General features: G+C 43.1%; 1 protein-coding gene across 1 annotated transcript in view; it reads left to right on the top strand.

The window, feature by feature from the left end:
- MTUS2 (microtubule associated scaffold protein 2) overlaps positions 1 to 20024 on the top strand; it is a 369436-nt gene that overhangs the window by 138267 nt on the left and 211145 nt on the right. The window contains exon 5 of the mRNA XM_081549337.1: positions 4274 to 4471. Within this exon, the coding sequence (XP_081405463.1) occupies positions 4274 to 4471 (198 nt within the window). The remainder of the gene's footprint in view (positions 1 to 4273; positions 4472 to 20024) is intronic.

The raw sequence follows: 20024 nt of genomic DNA, 5'->3' as shown, positions 1-20024 counted from the left end.
CTGTCATTATAATGGGTAGGTGGTTTTATCCTCATTTTTCTTTTTTCCTTTATAATTTATGTGTTTATTTTTGGTTGCTCTGGTTCTTCGTTGCTGTGTGAGCAGACTTTGCGCTAGTTGCGGTGAGCAGGGGGTACTCTCTAGTTGCTGCGTGCGGGCTTCTCATTGCAGTGGCTTCTCGTTGCAGAGCATGGGCTCTAGCCTCATGGGCTTCAGTGGTTGCAGCTCATGGGCTCTAGAGTGCTGGCTCGGTAGTTGTGGCTCACAGACTTAGCTGCTCTGTGGCATGTGGGGGCTTCCTGGCCCAGGGAGCAATCCCTGTGTTGCATTAGCAGGTGGATTCTTACCCACTGCACCATCAGGGAAGTCCTGTCCTCATGTTTTATATGAGGAAACGGATTCAGAGAGTTTGAGTCTGTCCTGAGATTATACACTTGATGTTACCATCAAACCCAGATCTTTAGTACAATCCTGAAACCTTCCACTTCCTTTCTTTCTTTAATTGTGTCTCTCTCGTCTCCTGTGGGATGGTTGCAGCTTTAACATTAAAAGTTTTTGCTTATTATTTCCCAGCGTGGAGGAAAAAAGCAGCTGCTGTTTACTTTTATTCGAGAGTAAAGTGAGAGAGGATTTCTTCCTCAGCTACTTGAACAAAGCGAACCATCTCTCTACAAAATATCTGTGAAAGAAAAAACTGTTTTTAAAAGCAACTGGGAAGAACTGTAATAAAATTTTTTTAGAAAGGATAGTTTGGTTCATATAATGTGTAGTTCTCTGTGTATAAATATACCAGCAAAAACCCACTTCAGATATAAAATAAGGAGAAAATGGGTCTTGAATAAAAACCCTGGGTCATTCTACTTGATGATTTTGCCTTTCTTGGGTTCTTTTCTTTCCATTGCACTTGGTCTGGCCTCTTGGTCCTGCTTGTCCCCTTATTCTAGACTGTGGTTATTTATCAACAAATGTCTCTACTCCAGTAGGTTGTGAGCCCCTCTTGGGGACCACTGCTTTGTTTCTGAATTTAGTGCCTTCTAAAGTGCCTTGACCATGGTGGTGTCTGTGAATGCATATTGAATTGGATGGATATCCATTTACATTCTTAAAGTTTTTATTTTACTACCTGAGATGTCAGAAGCATGGGACAACAATGGATGGACCGTTATCGATATAGTATTGAGCCATAAAGCACCATAATCTCGTTCTAGTTGATTGAGATATTTCTAGCATTCCAAAGTCATATTTGAAGGAGAATCAATACAAAAGGGGAAAAGGTAAGAACAAATACAACTTTTCATTTTTCCTCTAAATGTGAAGATTTGCGTTCTTCAAAGGATTCATCTTTCAAAAGAAAACCAGGATTACTTTGAAAGAGTGACACGTCGTTTTAGCATTTAATAGCAGCAAAATCTCTTTTGTTGTTCAAATAGAAGTTTCTATCTTTTTTGGGGGCAAAATCTTGACAGAATGTAGTGCCTTGATGAAAATAAAAGACGTAAGCACACATAAGCTCCTTTGCCTGGGATTTGAATATTTGTTTCTAGAGGTTTTTTGTAAGTGTTTAAATTAATTTTTGGAGCTATGTAATTTCCCCATTATGGTCATATTCATTTGGAAGAGACTTTGATCTGCCATACAGAGCATCTCTTCCATCTGCCTGTTAGGAGGGGTTTTTGTGGAGGACTCACAATGACAGACCAAGTCCTCCGTCTGTCACGGCCCTTTGAAAGTGAAGATGCTGATAGAATTTGTGACAATAATTTCTGCAGCTCAGTGTAAGCCTGTTACTGAATGCAAGGATTATTTATTCTTTAAAAAACTTCTGTTTTAATATAACAGCTCCATTGATATATAATTCATAGGCTAGATAGGAGTCACCCTTTTAAAGGATGCAGTTCAGTGGTTTTTACTCTATTCACAGAATTGGGCAACCACAAACACCATCAATTTTAGAACATTTTTAGAGAAACCCTGTGCCTGTTATCAAACCCTCCCCTTTTCCCGAAACCCCAGCCCCTGGCAACCATTAACCTACTTCCTGTCTCTATAGATGTGCCTATTCTGGACATTGCATATAATTGAATCATGCAACGTGCAGCCTTTTGTGTTTGGCTTCTTCCATTTGTTGTAATGCAGCAGTCCCCAACCTTTTTGGCAGCAGGGACTGGATTCATGGAAGACAGTGTTTCTATGAACTGGGGTTGGGGTGGGGGGATGGTTTGGGGGTAATTCAGGTGTGTTACATTTATTGGGCAACTTTATTTCTATTATTATATTAATTATGTGAGCTCCACTTCAGGTCATCAAGCATTAGATTCCGGAGGTTGGGGACCCACAATTCATCCATATTGTAGCCTGTATCAGTGCCTCAGTCCACTTTATGGCTGAAAAATACTGAGTGTGTTGGCCTTCCTCAGTTAATGCACCTTTGTGTTGTTTCCACTTTTTGTCACTTATGATTTATGCCAATGCTCGCTCTCTCTTTCCTCCTCCCCTCTACCCTCAGTCTTTTTTCCCTTTGTTGTTTTTCCTGGAGGTTCTTGTGCTCTGCTTGTATTGATAAGTTTCTTCCAGGAAGCTTCAAACCAGCATCCTCTAGGGTGTGACCTCCCTATGGCAGTTGTTGGCTTTATGGGATGTCAGGACCCTGGGTGGGTTTGAGTTAAGCTCTTTGGTGTCCACAGAGATGCCACGGGTATTCTTTTCAATGACCCTGAGGATTGGGCTTCCCTGGTGGTTTAGCTCTAGAGATTCCACCTGCAGTGCAGGAGATGCAGGAGACTTGGGTTCAATGTCTGGGTCAGGAAGATCCCCTGGAGGAGGGCACAGCAACCCACTCCAGTATTCTTGCCGGGAGAATCCCATGGACAGAGGAGCCTGGTGGGCTACAGTCCATGGTTGCGAAGAGTCAACACAACTGAGTGACTAAACAACCCCCAGCACCTGGGGATCAGGATTTCTGTGTGACAGACACGTAGGTGGCGCAGGTACTGCTGAGCCGTCTGCTCTTAGGAGTACAGACCTCTTGGCCTTTTTTCTTCTTTTTCACCCTAATGACTGCTTTTTCATGAATGACTACCCAGTGGGCCCCTATATGACAAGGTAGCCTTTCCCTTGAGCCAAGCATCAGTCCCAAATCCTTTCCAAGACATGCACGTAGGTCCTGGCAAAGATACATGACCCAAGGTCACTCTCAGAAGGACCCCAGTCCAATCCCATAGTCCTATTCTTAAAAGCAGAAGTCAGGAAACCACAGTTGTACAGACCTCACTTTCAGGACACAGGCATGACCCCAGCCTCCCCCTCAGGGGAGCTGCTGCCAGAGGAAGGGGCTCCATAGGCCAGCCTAGAGACTGTTGGTTCTCTCTGTATTTCCACACCTTGTTGTTCAGTCACGTGTCTGACTCTTTATGACCCCATGGACTGCAGCACACCAGACTTTCCTGCCCTTCACCTTTTCCTGGAGTTTGCTTAAACTCATGTCCAAGATGCTTTCTATATGTAGACGGTTCACTGAAATTTTTACACCTTGAATTTTCTTTTTTTTTTTTAAATGGATGGTCCCTTTCTTAAATTAATAGGCAACCTGATCGAGCTTTCAATAGATAATGAAGAGTTAATTGTATCGTAAGAACAGTGATGAAGGGTCTGAACACAGTAAATATGGCTGCAGTGAAAGTTAAGTGGCTTGACTAGGAATATTATACAGAACAGCAGGCTTCTTGGCCCTTTTCCCCTTTAAGTGTCGTTAAAGAGCATTTGTGTGTTGATAACATTCTGGTCCTACCTGTTGTTGAGAGACTTCTCATAGGATTGGGATGATCCTTGCAGTGGCTAGGTATGGAACTTGGCTCAAACACAGAGGTGCTTAAATCATGGATTTATAATAATGTTTTATTATTTCAACATTAGCCGGCTTTGCATATAACTGGGAACTAATTTTGAAGTTTACAGTCATTCTCAATCACTAAGTTGTGTCCAACTCTTTTGTGACCCCATGGACTGTAGCTTGCCAGGCTCCTCTGTCCATGGGATTCTCCAGGCAAGAATACTGGAGTGGGTTGCCATGTCCTTCTCCAGGGGATCTTCCTGGCCCAAGGATGGAAAACCCAGCACAGCCAAAAATAGATAACTAAGTAAATTTTTAAAAAAGAGTAAATTGTGGTTTGTTTACTTTGGAGCTGGATTAGTATTCACAATCTGTGTATTCTCTATCTTGCTATCAACTGAGGTTTGTTTTTGTTTTTTTTTTTCTGGTTTGGATTCATTTTAGCAGATTTAAAGAAAGCTTCCAGTTCAAATGCTGCAAAATCCAACCTACCCAAATCTGGACTTCGTCCTCCTGGCTACTCGCGTCTCCCTGCAGCCAAGCTGGCGGCCTTTGGTTTCGTCCGAAGCTCCAGCGTGTCCTCGGTGTCCAGCACCCAGTCGACGGACAGCGCCCAGCCCGAGCCTGGCCGGCTGGCCAACCGTAAGTGGGGCGGATGGGTGGGCGGGTGACGCTGCTCTTTCCAGACAAGCCTGACCAGCAGAGAGTGAATCAGCATGTGTGCGTGAGATTGCAATTTCTGTGTGCGTAAAGTAAGAATTTACCTTCCTCTACCATGGTTGGGACTTAAAAAATAATCTACCATAGGGGGAAAAAATAGCCTGTTTGGCACTACCATTTTCTAAGTTATATGGGGAGTGAATGTGCCTGAAAAGGACTTCTAAATTACTCTTAAATCTGGAAGGTGATTTATCCTGGGGCTGATTCCAGGAGCCCTTTGCCTCATGCATTCTAGGTAAGAAGCCACAGAAAAATCCAAAAATGTTATTACCATGTTGTGCTATCGTGAAGCATATTGGATGTGAAATTAGTAGTGTAAAGAATCATTTTAGTCACCTGTGATTCTCCGTTATGCCTTCCTGTTGGTGGAGCACTCAGTTTCTAAAAGTCACCTCAAGGATGCTAGAAACAGGGAGGCCCAGTTGAGCTTCTTCCAAGTCTGTGCCAAGGAAGGTCCCCGTGAGCTGAGATGGTGTCAGTCCAGACCTGCTTCCTTACCCTGGTGTTGTAAGCTGAATTTGAAAGTATGAAGTCATAGTCTCCAAGCAGGTCCCAGCAGCAGCCCCTGTCCCTAAAGAAGACTTGGAGGCTGCCCTGTTCACCTGAGCCATCAAGGCTCAAGCAGCTTCTTAGCCTCATCGACTGGATCTGAAGCTGTGACACCTCAGATGTCAAGTAGTAATGATTTGCATACTACTTAGCAGCTTTCCTGTGGAGAGCTGTTTGAAGGATTATATGAGTTGAATCAAGTTGGAATAAGAAATAGTGAGAGGGAGAGAGAGAGGAGGAAGAGCGGTTAAGAATGAGATTGATTTTGTATTATTTGTTCAGTTTCCTTTCTCCAAGCTTTTTTTTTTTCCCCTGTTCTTTCTTGGGTGGAGCGTTTGTACACCTGTTCTAAATTTTGGCCTGCCTGGTTATTCCTAAAAGTAATGGGTTATATTTTCCTTCCTCCCGATGTGTTTGTAAGTATTTCTGAGAGCATCTTTGTTCAGTTGATTCCCTGAAGGTGACCTGCTTTCACCTGGGAATGACTTTAGGCATCCCACTGGGATCGGAGGTTGCATCACGGTATGGTACACGTCTCAAAATCTTAACGCAAATATACTAGAGAACTGTTTGTAAATGTGTGACTCTAATTTCTAGGTGTGTGTGTGTGCATATTAACAGTCCGAAGGGTTTGAAATAGAGGAGCAATGATCTGTCATCATTTTTAATAGAGATTCCCAGGGGCATATTTCTCTCTTAGATGGAGCATGAATGATAAAAAAAAAAAAAAATCTCATATGGTATGTGTCTTTCCAAGGAAGGAGTTAAGATTTTGACTTCTTAAAAAAAAAATTAACCTCAAGGTGAATTGAGCCCTGTCCCCACGGCAGGCGCTTTTTCAAAAGGAGAGGTGACAGGTGTGAATGGAATAATTCCAGGTGTGCTTAGGGCATTTCTTCTCACCTGTGCATCAAAGGATGCTGGCCAGGGACTCCCTGAACACCCAAGGAGACAAGAGCTGTTATGTGCCAGAGAAAATAACTCTTAGCTTAAAAACTTCATCATAAAAGCAGTATTTACTCTCTTCAGGACTGTTTTCTATTTCTAAAAAACAGTATGTTAGAACTGATTTTGTAATTATTTGCTGTCTAATTGTATATAAATTTGTCCTTCAGTAAATCACAGAAAAACTTCACACTTGTTAATGTCTTAATACTGTTAGCTATTAATATTATGCTTCTGCTTGTTACTAGGTTTAATGTCAGGAAAACTTTTGTTCCTGATGCTTTGATGACAAGGATTAAGTAAAATACAAAACTCTTGGAAAAGCTGAAAGTCCTTAGATTAACTCCTAGGAGCAAATGTTGCCAGTTTAGCTCATGAAAACAGCTAATATGATATCAGAGTTGGTTCTTTTTTGGTTCTCGTGTACCTTTCTTTAGGCATTATATTCACCTAGGGTTCGTTTTAGAAATATGGCTATAATAAGGGATTGCACAACAGGCAGGAGATCCCTTCAAAATCTGAAACATGATTATAATGGGAAACTATTTGCGAATGTGCAATTCATGATTTTAGACACTCATGTGCCTGTAAGTAGTCTTGACACTGTCCCTGTGACTGTGAATGCTGTATGGGGGACACTTAAGTGTTTTATTATGAATCTCCTAGTGTCTCCTGGGCTATCTTGGCTTATCTGCAACTCTTCTGTTCAGTTTTTCTGTGTCCTGATGAGCAAGCAGTGATGACTGTAAAGGGATGGCCTGGGAGCCCCGATTGCAGTCTCACATGGAGTCGGCCCTCTACCCGGGGCTCAGACTCGGCACCATTCATTCAGCCCCCCAGGGCAGAGGCTTCCCAAGGCAGGTGCCCTGATGTATGTGTCTTCTGACCTTCTCCACAAAGTTTTGGCAGGTGGAGCCGACACAGGGAAAGAGATCATCTGTTGATCCTTAGAAACTAAAGGTATTTTACCATCCTGTCCACCCTTCCATTCTATAGCTGAGCAAACTGAGACTGACCTGGTCCCATCTTGGGACCGTGTCTTTCTTCCTCTGTTTAGTTCTTAAAGCTGCCATACATGGTAAAGACACACCCATGATGTGGAGTCTTTTCTATCTGTTAGGAAGCAAATCTTAGAGTCCAGTTGGCATGAGAGGGCCCTTAGGCCCAGCCCACCTCTCCCTGCCCCGCCCCTTCCCAGGTGTGTGTTCCCAGTGATGGCCGGGTGTGTGGGGACTGCTAGATGGTGAGGCAGTGCTCCTTGTAGGTTGAGGCTGGCTCCCCGAAATCCCCTGCTAGTAACCTGGTCTCTCTGGATTAACACACAACCTTCATCCTCAATGTGCTACAGGAGACCCACCCCCCCCCCACTCCTCTCCAGGTTCATCACAGGAAGATTATGAGGATGGCCAGTTTCGAACTGCAGATAAAACTTCAAATTCCACTAGGTCTTGACCCAGGGTTGTTTTTTTTTTTTTTTTTGAAGATTGAAAGTGAATAGGAAGAAAATAATCTTCTAACTTAAAACTTAAATTTCACCTTAAAATCATAGTATTTCAACAGTTCTGACCCAGTATGTAGCTCGTCATTTTTTTAATAGTTATCAGAGAGAGGAAAAAGACTCTTCAGTATGCTTTAGGCAGTAGAAGCTTCGAGAAAAACAATGGCTATGGAATTCAGTGTTAGTAACAAAGTATAGCCCAGAGTAAACAGGGTTGTCAAATTTATCAGCAGTTAGGTTTGTAGACTTGATTTTCCCAGTGGATAAGGAGGTGTTTGAGAATAGCACTGATATATACACACTACCATGTGTTAAATAGATAGCTGGTGGGAAGCTGTTGTATAGCATAGGGCGCTCAGCTCAGCACTCTGTGATGACCTAGAGGTGTGGGATGGGAGTGGGTGGGAGGGAGGCTCAAGAGGGAGGAGGTAAATGTACATTTATAGCTAATTCATGTTGTTGTACAACAGAAAGCAACACGACATTATAAAGCACTTACCTTCCAATTAAAAATAAATTAAAAAAATAAAAATACCAGTTTAAAAAAAGTTAAAACCTTTGGACGTGTGTGTGTATGTGGGATGGGGGGAATGGGAAAACTTAGAGTTTTGTGAATTAATCATTAATGAAAATAGGTCATATCACCCAAGGATAGGATAATTTATGTGGAGGTTCATCTCTCATTGTGGATTCTGAATAGCACCTAACCTATTGGTGCTCAAGAAGTAGAAAATATCAGAAAATAACATGAAGAAGGTGACATTTGCAGCTGTCTTTTTCGATTTCTCCTCCTCTTGTTCTCTTCTGTGATAGCTCATGTTTTCTCTCTGCGGTGAGCTGAGGCCAGAAATCCTGAAACAAAGAATTTGAAAAGAGAAAGCAGAAATCTGAAGGGTTTTCTCTTATTTCTGTTTCTGGTTCAGGGAAGTAGTAGAATGTTTGGGAAGGTAGGGGTAGAACTGGACGTGAACAGAGAAACTGAAATGGGGATAAATAATCAGGACCAGTGGAGATTTGTGCTCGCAGCCTTTAAACTGAGTTGGGGTAGAGGGTTCATTTCTTTTTTTCTTTTTTGATGTGTATCTTTCTAGTTTATTGTCATATTGCATATGCACATTTTTTTCTTTCACAACTTTGGGGTCATATGTACTCTTTGTAATCTTTTTTCCCCTCGTTTAATCCATGGAAAACATTTGTCTCAGCCATTAGGTTTTCTTATATAGCATGCTTCTTAAAAATTGGATGATAATTGCTTTACAGTATTGTATTAGTTTTTGCTGTTCAGTTCAGTTCAGTTGCTTAGTCGTGTCTCTTTGCGACCCCATGGACTGCAGCACGCCAGGCTTCCCTGTCCATCACCAACTCCCGGAGTTTACTCAAACTCACGTCCGTTGAGTCTGTGATGTCATCCAACCATCTCATCTTCTGTCATCCCCCTCTCCTCCTGCCTTCAATCTTCCCCAGCATCAGGGTCTTTTCCAGTGAGTCAGCTCTTCGCATCAGGTGGCCAAAGTATTGGAGTGTCAGCTTCAGCATCAGTCCTTCCAATGAATATTCAGGACTGATTTCCTTTAGGATGGACAGGTTGGATCTCCTTGCAGTCCAAGGGGCTCTCAAGAGTCTTCTCCAGCACCACAGTTCAAAAGCTGTACAACAACATGAATCAGCTGTGCATGTGTCCCCACCAGCATGAGCCTCCCTCCCAGCCACCCCGTCCCACCCCTCTGGGTCATCACAGAGCACCGGGCTGGGCTCCCTGTGCTATACAGCAGCTCCCCACTAGTACCTGTTTTACACGTGGGAGTGTTTATATGGCAGTGCTCCTCTCTTGGTTCATCCCATGGAGGTTTCATTTCTGAGTAAGGTAATCTGGGAGTTTCTTGGAGGGGTTGTAAACTGGACAGTATTTGGGGAGGTGGAGATGGGCTCGATCTAGGAGATACTTTGGGAGGAACTGTTGGTACATCCAGAAAACCTCCTGAAGTGCAGGGGTTGTCGTTTCCTTCTCCGGGGCATCTGCCCGGACCTAGGGATGGAACTTGCGTCTCCTGCATTGGCAAGCAAGTTCTTTACCACTGAGCCTCCAGGGAAGCCCGACTGTGATCTGCTCATAGATAACAACTCAAAAAGTTAATTGGTCATTTGTAGTATAATTATATTCAGAGCTTCCCTGGAGGCTCAGACAGTAAAGCGTCTGCCTACAATGGGGGAGACCCAGGTTCAATCCCTGGGTCAGGAAGACCTCCTGGAGAAGGAAATGGCAACCCATTCCAGTATTCTTGCCTGGAGAATCCCATGGATGGAGGAACCTGGTGGGCTGTATTCCATGGGGTCACAAAGAGTCAGACATGACTGAGCAACTTCACTATATTCAGAGCTTTATCATCATGTGAACTGATATACTAGTCTCACAAATGTCCAAGACCTTATATATCTCTGTGCATATAATTAGCCATGTTAAATGAATTGAGCTGAAACCCAGCTGTTGAGGGTTTTGTTTTTTCTTTTGGCTGTACCGTGTACATAGCATGTGGGATCTTAGTTCCCCAACCAGGGACTGAACCTGTGCTCCCTGCGTTGGGAGCTGAGAGTCTTAACCACTGGACTGGCAGGGAAGTCCCTGAGGGTTTTCATGAGAGAATTTCAAAGTTTCCAAAATTAGTTATCAACATTTAGAGAGATTGATTAGTCTCATTAAACTCTAAAGTTTTAGTTCTTATTTTAATACTTGAAATAAGTAAGTGTTCTTTTAGTTATTGCATAAAATTTGGGTTTTTGCAATAATGATCTGAAGTGAAAAATCAGTAGCCTTTTTGGGAGGTTAATCAATGAAGGTATGGGTTGGTGTGAAAGCATTTTGCAATGTTAAATCCAATGTTTATGAATGCTGCAAAGTACATTTACATACATGGCATGTTTGATTTTCTATATCTGACATGCCTTCTAAATAAGATCAGAGTTGATGAGAAGCATTATTAATAATTCCTGCCGAGGCAGCCATCAACCTCGCTCATGTTCCATTGGCAAAGAGGGAGTCATTCTTTATTCATGGGAAAAGGCGCTGAAAGAGACCTGTGAGCTTAAATTTCAGAGAAGCTATTGCCTCTTTGAGATTGAGCCTTATTCATGTCCTTGTACATTCCTTTTCAAAACACTCGGGCAGTGATTCACGTCTACCCAGAGATGAGATTAGAGCGTAAATGTGTTTTAAAGAAAGCTGACCGTTTATGGTTGAAAGTAAAATAAACTGAAACTGGTGGGAGGGAGTTAATATTTTTATTTATAGTGAAAATAATGTCATACTGAACTGCCTGTTTTGGGCTCCTGTGTTGTTTTGTGAAGATCAGGTTGTCAGTTTTCTCTTCCCTAAATCCACAATCTTTCAGTGTCTGTTATAGGGGAGCGTAGAGCTCAGTCCTAGGGCTGCAGTGACCTGGACCCCCTGTGAAGTTGGAGTCCACTGGGGACCAAGTGCCTCCTGCAGGGAGCTGTTGGTGTGGCTTTGATTGGGGCGGGGTGGTGGGGGGAGGTACCCGAAGGAGGGAGCCCCGAATCCTCCTGACTAGGGGGTGAGGAAAGAGCCCTGCCCTCAAGTCTCCCCCTAGCCATCTCAGCCCTAAGACATTATATCTTCAGATCGAATTATTCCACACTGCTTTTAGGTAATGAAAATGTTCTGGATTTGCTGTGAAATAATCCAGCAAAGAAAAAAAAATCCTGGGGTAAGGGGGAATATAGACGAGAAAAGACAGGAAATGTTTGATAATCCTTAAAGCTGGATGACGGAGCTCTGAGGGTTCAAGCCACTATTTACTTCACTTTTTCTTTTTTTGTATGTTTGAAAATTTTTCATTTTAACTTAACCTTCCATTGAAGAAGTTTAAACTCTCAACTTCTCTGTTTCAGCTTTCCTAAGAGCCAGTATAGCACAGTAATGAATAACGTGGTCTCTGGAGGCACCCCTTGGGTTTGCGTTCTGCTTCTGCCACTTGCTGGTTCTGTGACTCTGGTCAAGCCACTTATTCTCTCTGTGCCTCTATTCCTCATCGTAAAATAATATTGGTTTAGTTGCTAGTCATATCCGACTCTTGTGACCCCATGGACTGGAGTCCACCAGGCTCCTCTGTCCATGGGATTTCCCAGGCAAGAATACTGGAGTGGGTTGCCATTTCCTCCTCCAGGGGTACCTCCCAACCAAGGGATTGAACCCACGTTTCCTGTATCTCCTGCATTGCAGGCAGATCTTTATCCACTGAGCCATCGGGGAAGCTAAAATGATATTACTACTAATAAATAAGGTCAGAAGCCACCATAGGATTGATGGAATATTAAATGAAATTAATATATGCAAACAGGGCCTTGCATCATCATCATCATCATCATATTTCTATGACTGTTCCCATCCATTTGCTATGTGCAGAAAGTTCTGTGTTGGGAAGGATTTAGAAGCTCAGATGGAAAAATGCCGTGATGGATTAAGTGTGTTTGGCCTGGAGTAGGGATACTGGTATTGACAACATCTAAGTCAGGGAGATGGCATTCACTCCATTCACAGTTGTCATCAGTCTGTCATGTATGGTGAATGCCTTTCTGAGTGTTGAAGTAAATGTATATCATTTATGAAACAGTAAGGTGGCAGTTCTAGAAGTTAATCAGTTGATTTTCAGAGGAGTCTCTTGCTTTTGGGCTGTAAGCTTGTGGTTGTTTGTTTAATTCTCCAGTGTGTGCTCAGTTGCTCAGTCGTGTCCGACTCTTTGTGACCCCATGGACTGCAGCCAGCCAGGCTCCTCTGTTCTTGAGGATTCTCCAGGCAAGAATACTGGGGTGGGTTGCCATGCCCTCCTCCAGGGGATCTTCGCAACCCAGGGATCCAACCCAGGTCTTCCGCATTGCAGACAGATTCTTTACTGTCTGAGCCACCAGGGAAACCCATAAGACAAAGGCAGGGAGAGTTAGGTTTTGATCTCTTTATCTAAAACCCTTCAGTTCAGTCACTCAGTTGTGTCCGACTCTTTGCAACCCCATGGACTGCAGCACACCGGGCCTCCCTGTCCATCACCAACTCCTGGAGTTTACTCAAACTCATGTCCATTGAGTCCGTGATGCCATCCAACCATCTCATCCTCTGTCATCCCCTTCTCCTCCCACCTTCAGTCTTTCCCAGCATCAAGGTCTTTTCTAATGAGTCAGTTCTTCACATCAGGTGGCAAAGTATTGAAGCTTCAGCTTCAGCATCAGTTCTTCCAGTGAATATTCAGAACTGATTTCCTTTAGGATTGACTGGTTGGATCTCCTTGCAGTCCAAGGGACTCTCAAGAGTCTTCTCTAACACCATAGTTCAAAATCTCTCTCATTTCACTCTCCTAAAACCCTTAGCAAGTTATCATTTAAGAGAATACATTCAGTTTGGTTCACTTTATTTTTTAATTTATTTTATTTTTTAAAATTTATTTTTAATTGGAGGGCAATTGCTTTACAACATTGTATTAGTTTCTGCCATACAACAACGTTAATTAGGAATATGTATACGCATATCCCCTCCCTCTTGAGTTTCCCTCCCACTGCCCCCCCCAACCCACCCTGTAGATTGTCATCGAGCACTGAGCTAGGCTCCCTGTGTTGATTTCCCTTTAAATGAAATGTATTTATATGCAAGGTGACTAATACGTAGCACATTAATCTACGCTGATGGCTCAAAATAGAAACTGAATGTTGGATCTGATTTTTATTCCTGTGCCTGTAATGTCTGCGGGAAAAAATGGGAACATTTGATTTTGCGGTGTTTGAAGGGCTTCACACAGCTTCTCATTTTGCTGGAGTCTAATTTCCACTGTACTAGGATTTTACTTTGTCGGATATCTCAACCCGATGTGGGCGAGAGGGAAAGAACAGTGAGAACAAAAACCAAAGTGAGCTCTTGATTTTCTCTGGAAATGAGGAAGTGAGACACATGCCTCTGATAGATTTAAATACCTATTTCCCTGGAATCTGTAATTATGTAATTTAAAGTCTTCTTTGTAAGGAAAAAATAGAACCATTTTCCCTGAATCCTGCTGTTAATTTTCCCAGTGATTCCCACACATGCACTTCTTTCTTTTTTCTCTCATTTTGCTTCCTTCATACACACACATTAGAACGAGGTGCTTCTGGGTGTTACTTGGCATTGCTTATAAGTGAAAATATTTTCTTTATTGCTCAAGTAACACCTAGTTTATTCGTTTTGCATCAGATATGTGAGCAGAACTTTTAGAAATCACATTGCCTTTCAAAAGGTTTATAGGTGCTGTATTCTTACCTGTTCTAGCTCATTCCAGATACTTAATAAAGAAAGGGTACCTTGAACTATGAACTCAGATAAGAAATATGCCACACTTGCATGCATAATATGTAATAAAATTAGCATTTATGGTAATAGGATAATCATTGGGAAAGTCAGTTAACCTCACTGAACTCAGATTTTTATTACAAACGTTGGAAGGGATTGAATTAATTGAATTGACCACTTCGAGCTCTCAAGAGCTGGCATCTTGCAGCTGAATTCTATAAAGGTATGGGATCATTTATGGCTGTTAAGTGGTGGATAATCAGAACTGTATTAGTTGAGAAGCATGAATACGATAATGCAAGTTAGTTTGGAGAAGAGAGTAGAGGGTGAGAGATATTAGTTCTGCCAAAATTAGGGATTCATCCCTTCCTGGCCTTACCTTATTTTGTTAGTTTTCTCTTGTTATACGAGATGCACATTTCAGGACAGTAACAGACAGAGAAAGGTCTGTTTCTGAAAGGTTTTACTGCCCTGATTTTTTGCTGTAAACTGCAAAGCTGAGATTCTTGAAAGTCAACTTTCTTGTTCCTGCCCTTTGCCTCATGCTGGGCATCTTGGATTATTGGTCCAGCATCAGAGCAGAGATCAGGAAGTGATGACTTCCAGGCTCATGCTGACTTCTCCCCAGACCTCTGTCGACAGTGTGTGAGTCCTTGTATCCTGTAACAGACACAGACTGACATCTATAAAGGTTCATAGAGATCCTTGCAGTGTCTTCCTTAAGGCAGCAGATGGGGTCACAGATCAGTACTTCCTTTTGCTTTCGATGAGAAAGAAAATCAATTAATGGTGATGTCAGAGGATTCTTGGACTCCCCTAACAGGCAGCAATTGAGGGGGGAGGGCTGGCGGGAGCCTGAAGTAGGCATCAGCAGTGGGCACAGAAAGAAAAGACCAAATGAGAAAGAGAACCGAGAGGGCAGGAGCACCTGAGAGGGTGGGGGTGACAGCAAGGGAGAGGGGTCACTCGGAGAACTAGGGGTTCAGGAGGAGTGGGTGTGTGGGCCTCTGGGTCTGTTGAGTTCCTAGGAAAGCATTCCTATAAATACATCCGGCAGTATTACAGAAATGCTGGAATGAAATGAAGGAGCAGCCTTGGAAAATAGGTGGTGTTCGGAGCCATGACTGTCAGCACTGAGGGCTGTAAGTAGGCTGGGATGGAAGAAGCGTGGGGACAGATTCTGGAGGGCGTGTCCCACTAGGAGGGGACAGGGCAGGCACAGCAGAGAAGGCATGGTCATCCAGGGAGTAGAGCCTGTGGAAGGTACAGCCTTGCTAAGGTGGGTTGTTGTTCAGTCGCTAAGCCCCATCCAACTCTTTGCAACCCCATGGACTGCAGCACGCCAGACTTCCCTGTCTTTCAGTATCTCCTGGAGTTTGTTAAAGCTCATGCCCATTGAGTTGGTGATGCCATCCAACCATTTTATCCTCTGTCGTCCCCTTCTCCTCCTGCCCTCAATCTTTCCCAGCATCAAGATCTTTTCCAGTGAGTCAGCTCTTCGTGTCAGGTGGCCAAAGTATTAGAGCTTCAGCTTCAGCATTAGTCCTTCCAATGAATATTCAAGGTTGATTTTCTTTAGGATTCATTGGTTTGATCTCCTTGCTTCCAAGGGACTCTCAAGAGTCTTCTCCAGCAGTACAGTTCTAAAGCATCAACTCTTTGGCACTCAGCCTCCTTTATGGTCGAACTCTCACATCTGTTCATGACTACTGGAAAAACCATAGCTTTAACTAGTTGGACCTTTGTTGGCAAAATAATGTCTCTGCTTTTTAGTGTGCTGTTTAGGTTTGTCATAGCTTTTCTTCCAAGGAGTAAGCGACTTTTAATTTCATGGCTGCAGTCACTGTCCATAGTGATTTTGGAGATGAGAAAATCTGAAAATCTGCCACTGTTTCCATTTTTCCCCATCTATTCCATGAAGTGATGGTTTACTTCTTCCAGTAAGTTCCAGAAAATGCCCTCACTTCCTTTTCCACCTAGAGCATTTCTTCTCCATGCCCATGATATTGTCTCTAATTTGAGTGCTTTGTTCTTTATTTTAAAAAATTTTTAATTGGAGTATAGTTGACTTACAAAGTTGTGTTAGTTTTAGGTATGTGTGCATGCTAAGTCACTTCAGGCGTGTCCAACTCTGTGTGATCCTATGGACTGTAGCCTTACTACAACTTGGCCCAGAGCCACAATGAAACCTCCCCACCCGCATCTCTTGGTCTTGTCACAAATAAACGTGACAAGAAATGGCCACCCCAGACTCCCACCACGGCTGTTGTCACAGATATCTAAGGCTGGAATCTTTTTCCAGCACTCTTTCTTAGAAACCGTGTACAGCAGGGAGGTGACAGGCAGACCGCCTCAGCTGTCAGCTGCCAACACCCATTTACTCAGACCCCTTTGATTAGAAAATGAAAAATGCCAATGTATCTTGGGCGCTGTCAGCCCCTAGGTTTGCCTCTAAAGTCAGTGCCCATGCAGTAACTTTTGTGGCCACCAGTGAGGTTTGCTAATGAAGGCAAATGAGGCTGCCTGGAGTTGTCACAATGGTTTCACTGAACAGATACGCTAATTAAGCCAGGGGTCAAGGAGGAGATGTTGTTTCAAGCAGGTGCTGTTAGTTTGTGTCCAGCAGTGACTCTGACAGTGCACAGGAAGCAGTCCAGTTCTTCCTGGTTTTCATTGCAACTGGGAAGTGGATGTGCTCATTGCCTGGTGACTGGTTCCTTGTCCAGAAAGGGTCAGTTTCCTCCAGCTGGACCTTTCTGTCCCTTGGGTGTCTCCGTGCACTGCACTCTCTTCCTTCTTCTCCTGCCCCTAGTTGTCTGTTCTTTCCAGCAGCCTTGGTTTGCCATCACAGAAGCCTGCAATGTCCAGCTGGTGCCTTAGATATTATCCAAGTGATCCTGACCATTCCGCAGAAAAGGAGAGGGTGTGAGGAGAGGTGAGATGCCTTGCCCCCACTCCAGGGTGAGTTAGTGATGAGCCCGGGCTGGATCAGTCTGACGTCTCATCTCTTGATGCACGCCAGGCTGAAAGGCACTGGATGTCCCTCAAGGGTTTACTGGAGAAACGTATATTTGTTCCGTGTGCGGCTCAAGTCTTAGGACTAGGTGATTCCAGTGTTGAGGTCCTATGGTGTAAGTTGGCCGCTGCTGGAATACAGCAGTTTCCTGTGACATCTCTTTGCTGAGGACCCAGAGGAAGCGGAGTCGAGCTGCCCCGGGACCCGGGAGCCTGTTAGCCGTGGGTCTGTACTGGTTGAGGTTCCGTGTGAGTGGTCCCCAGAGACTAGAGAGGGCAGGGGTGTGAGGGCTGTGTGCTGAGCACAGACCTTGGCGGACCACGAGCTCCTGCTCACAGACTCCAGAAGAGGCGGGGGCTCAGAGGACAGATCTACATGCTGTCCGGGGCCGTCATCTGGGACAAATCCCAGGTCCCTGTGGGCATCTGGTGTCCTCCCTGCCACGTGAGGGATGGGACCGTGGTTTCTGAAATGCCTTCTGTGGATTCTGTGTCTCTGGAGCAGAAGGTTCTTAGGGGTTCTGGGGCCCTGAGGACACACATTTGCTCCTTCTTACACTTTCATTCAATAGCTGTAAGGAAAGACCCCTAACATTTTCCCTGTATTTTTCCTCTGTTACAGTTGAAGGGCATACGAGTTATGCTGTCTGTATATAGTATTATTCACAGTATTATATTGAGTGTTTGAAAGTTGCTAAAAGCCTTGATTATAAAGGTTCTCATTGCAAGAAAAAAAATCTGTAGGAGTTTGGGGTTAACATGTACCCACTACTATATAAAATAGATAAACAACAAGGAAATATACTCAATATCTTATAGTAATCTATAATGGAAAAGAATATGAAAAAGAATATATATATATATATGATGTGTCTATATATGTATTCAGTTACTATATGAATTTTCAGGTGCTATATATATATTCAGTTACTATATGTATACTTAGTGACATATACATATATGTAACTGAATCACTTTGCTGTACACCAGAAACTAACATTTTAATGAACTATACTTTGATAAAAAAATTAAAGTCTTAAAAAAATCTCTATATGAAGTGATGGATCTTAATTTATTGTGAGGATCATTTCACAGTATCTGCATAAATCAAATCATTATGTTGTATACCTAAAACTTGTACAGTGTTATATGTCATTTATATGTCATAATGTCAATTGTATGGTTGTGTGTGTTTAGTCACTCAGTCGTGTCTAGCTCTTTACAGTCCATGGACTGTAGCCCACCAGGCCTTCTGTCCATGAGGATTCTCCAGGCATGAATGCTGGAGTGGGTTGCCATGCCCTCTTCCAAGGGATCTTCCCAACCCAGGGATCAAACCCAGGTCTCCTGCATTGTAGGTGGATTCTTTACTGTCTGAGCCGCCAGGGAAGCCCATATGTCAGTTATATCTCAATGCAAAAAATACAAAGATAAATGCCTAGATTTCTTTCTACTTTAATGTTATAATAATAATTAGAATTTTTGGAGACTTTTAAATATGTTTGTTCACTTGTATTTTCTAAACATGGGGAGTGAAGTGAGAAGAAAAGAAAAAAAGAGTAGAAAAAAGAAGATGGAAATATATCCCATTTTTAAAAGATGAGATGAATAAAAAGGGGAAAATGATTAATTGTCTCATGCTTACCAGAGACCAGAGAAAGAGTTGAAATTTCAGTAGGCGGTGAGAGGGAAGGCCACCTAAGGATGGCCCAGTGCTCCTGGGGTCTGCCGTGTGTTACAGTCCCCTCTACGATTGAATTCAGTTACTTCTGGCAATGAGATCAAAGTGGGGCAGAAATAATCTCTACAACATTCTGACAAAATTAAAAGATGAAAGAAGGCTGTATAAAATAATTAATCTCACGAGAAAAAGCAGAACTTGCTTGTCTCCAGAAAAGACTCTGATAAAAGCCTCTCTTATAAGTTATGTCGTGTTGTGGGACAGACAAGACATGGAACAAAACGCCAGATGACTTTCCTGATCGAGTGTGAGAGCGTTTGAAATTTCACATCTTTCTCTGTTTCTCAAGGGAGTATTGTTTCAGTGATGATAAGATTTCCCATGATTCCTTACTACTTCTCAAGAGGTAACCATATGGATGTTTTATGAGACAGTGATAAGAAATAAGTCTTGCTCACCCCTAAGAAAACAGTTTCAGTATAAGTCGGACAGATGGGTTGTCAGGCGTGCATCTCAAAATGCCTTTGATCACTCTCACATTCAACCAGACTCCAGCAATGTTTTTTTTTTTTATTATTGGAATATAGTTGATTTACACTGTGTTGGTTTCTGGTATACAGCAAAGTGATTCAGCTATACATATCTATATCTCTGTATCTACATATAGATTTTTTGTACATTCTCTTCCATTATAGGTTATTACAAAATACTGAGTATAGTTCCCTGTGCTATACAGTAGGTCTTTGTTGGTTATCTATTTTGTATATTATTGTTCAGTTGCTAAGTAGTGTCCGACTACTATCTCCCTGTTCCCTGTCCTTCACTATCTCCCTGAGTTTGCTCAGACTCATGTGCATTGAGTCAGTGATGCCATCCAACCATCTCATCCTCTGTTGCCCCCTTCGCCTCTTGCCCTCAATCCAGAAATGTTCATTAGGTACCCGTTGCTTTTGTCCTGGGCTGAGCACTGGAGGAGCAAGGAGTCCCACCACCTGGCTGTGCAGTCACACCTGGGCTGAGGGCAGTGCGTGTCTGGGTGAAGATGGAAGCCTGGAGAAGGAAGCAGAGAGAACAGGGAGAGGATTGCTGCTCTGCTCTGAGAACGCTGTCGATTTATTGTCTGGTGCTCCCGTCACCCCCCACATCAGATGGTGATGACTGGGACTTCTCTGGCAGTCCAGTGGTTAGGAATCTGCACTTCTACTGCAGGGGGTATGAGTTCGATCCCTGGTCGGGGAACTAAGATTCCCCCAGGCCGTGTGGCATGACCAAAAAAATAAATGGCGATGATGGTAGCATCCTCTTACAGAAACAACAGATAGGTGGTCTCCCTTGTTGATGGGGTAAATAGTTTAGCCTGGCATTCAAGATCTCCTTCAATTTACTGTGAACTTATTCCTCAAAGCTGTGTTATTCCATTGATGTAAAGAATTGGGCAGATATTCAAGGAACTTAGATTTCA

Source organism: Giraffa tippelskirchi, chromosome 12 (assembly GCF_054371585.1).
Source record: "Giraffa tippelskirchi isolate mGirTip1 chromosome 12, T2T-mGirTip1v1.2.pri, whole genome shotgun sequence".
Classification (NCBI taxonomy): domain Eukaryota; kingdom Metazoa; phylum Chordata; class Mammalia; order Artiodactyla; family Giraffidae; genus Giraffa; species Giraffa tippelskirchi.
Note: the sequence above shows the minus strand (reverse complement) of the source record. Positions and strands in the feature narration are given on the sequence as shown.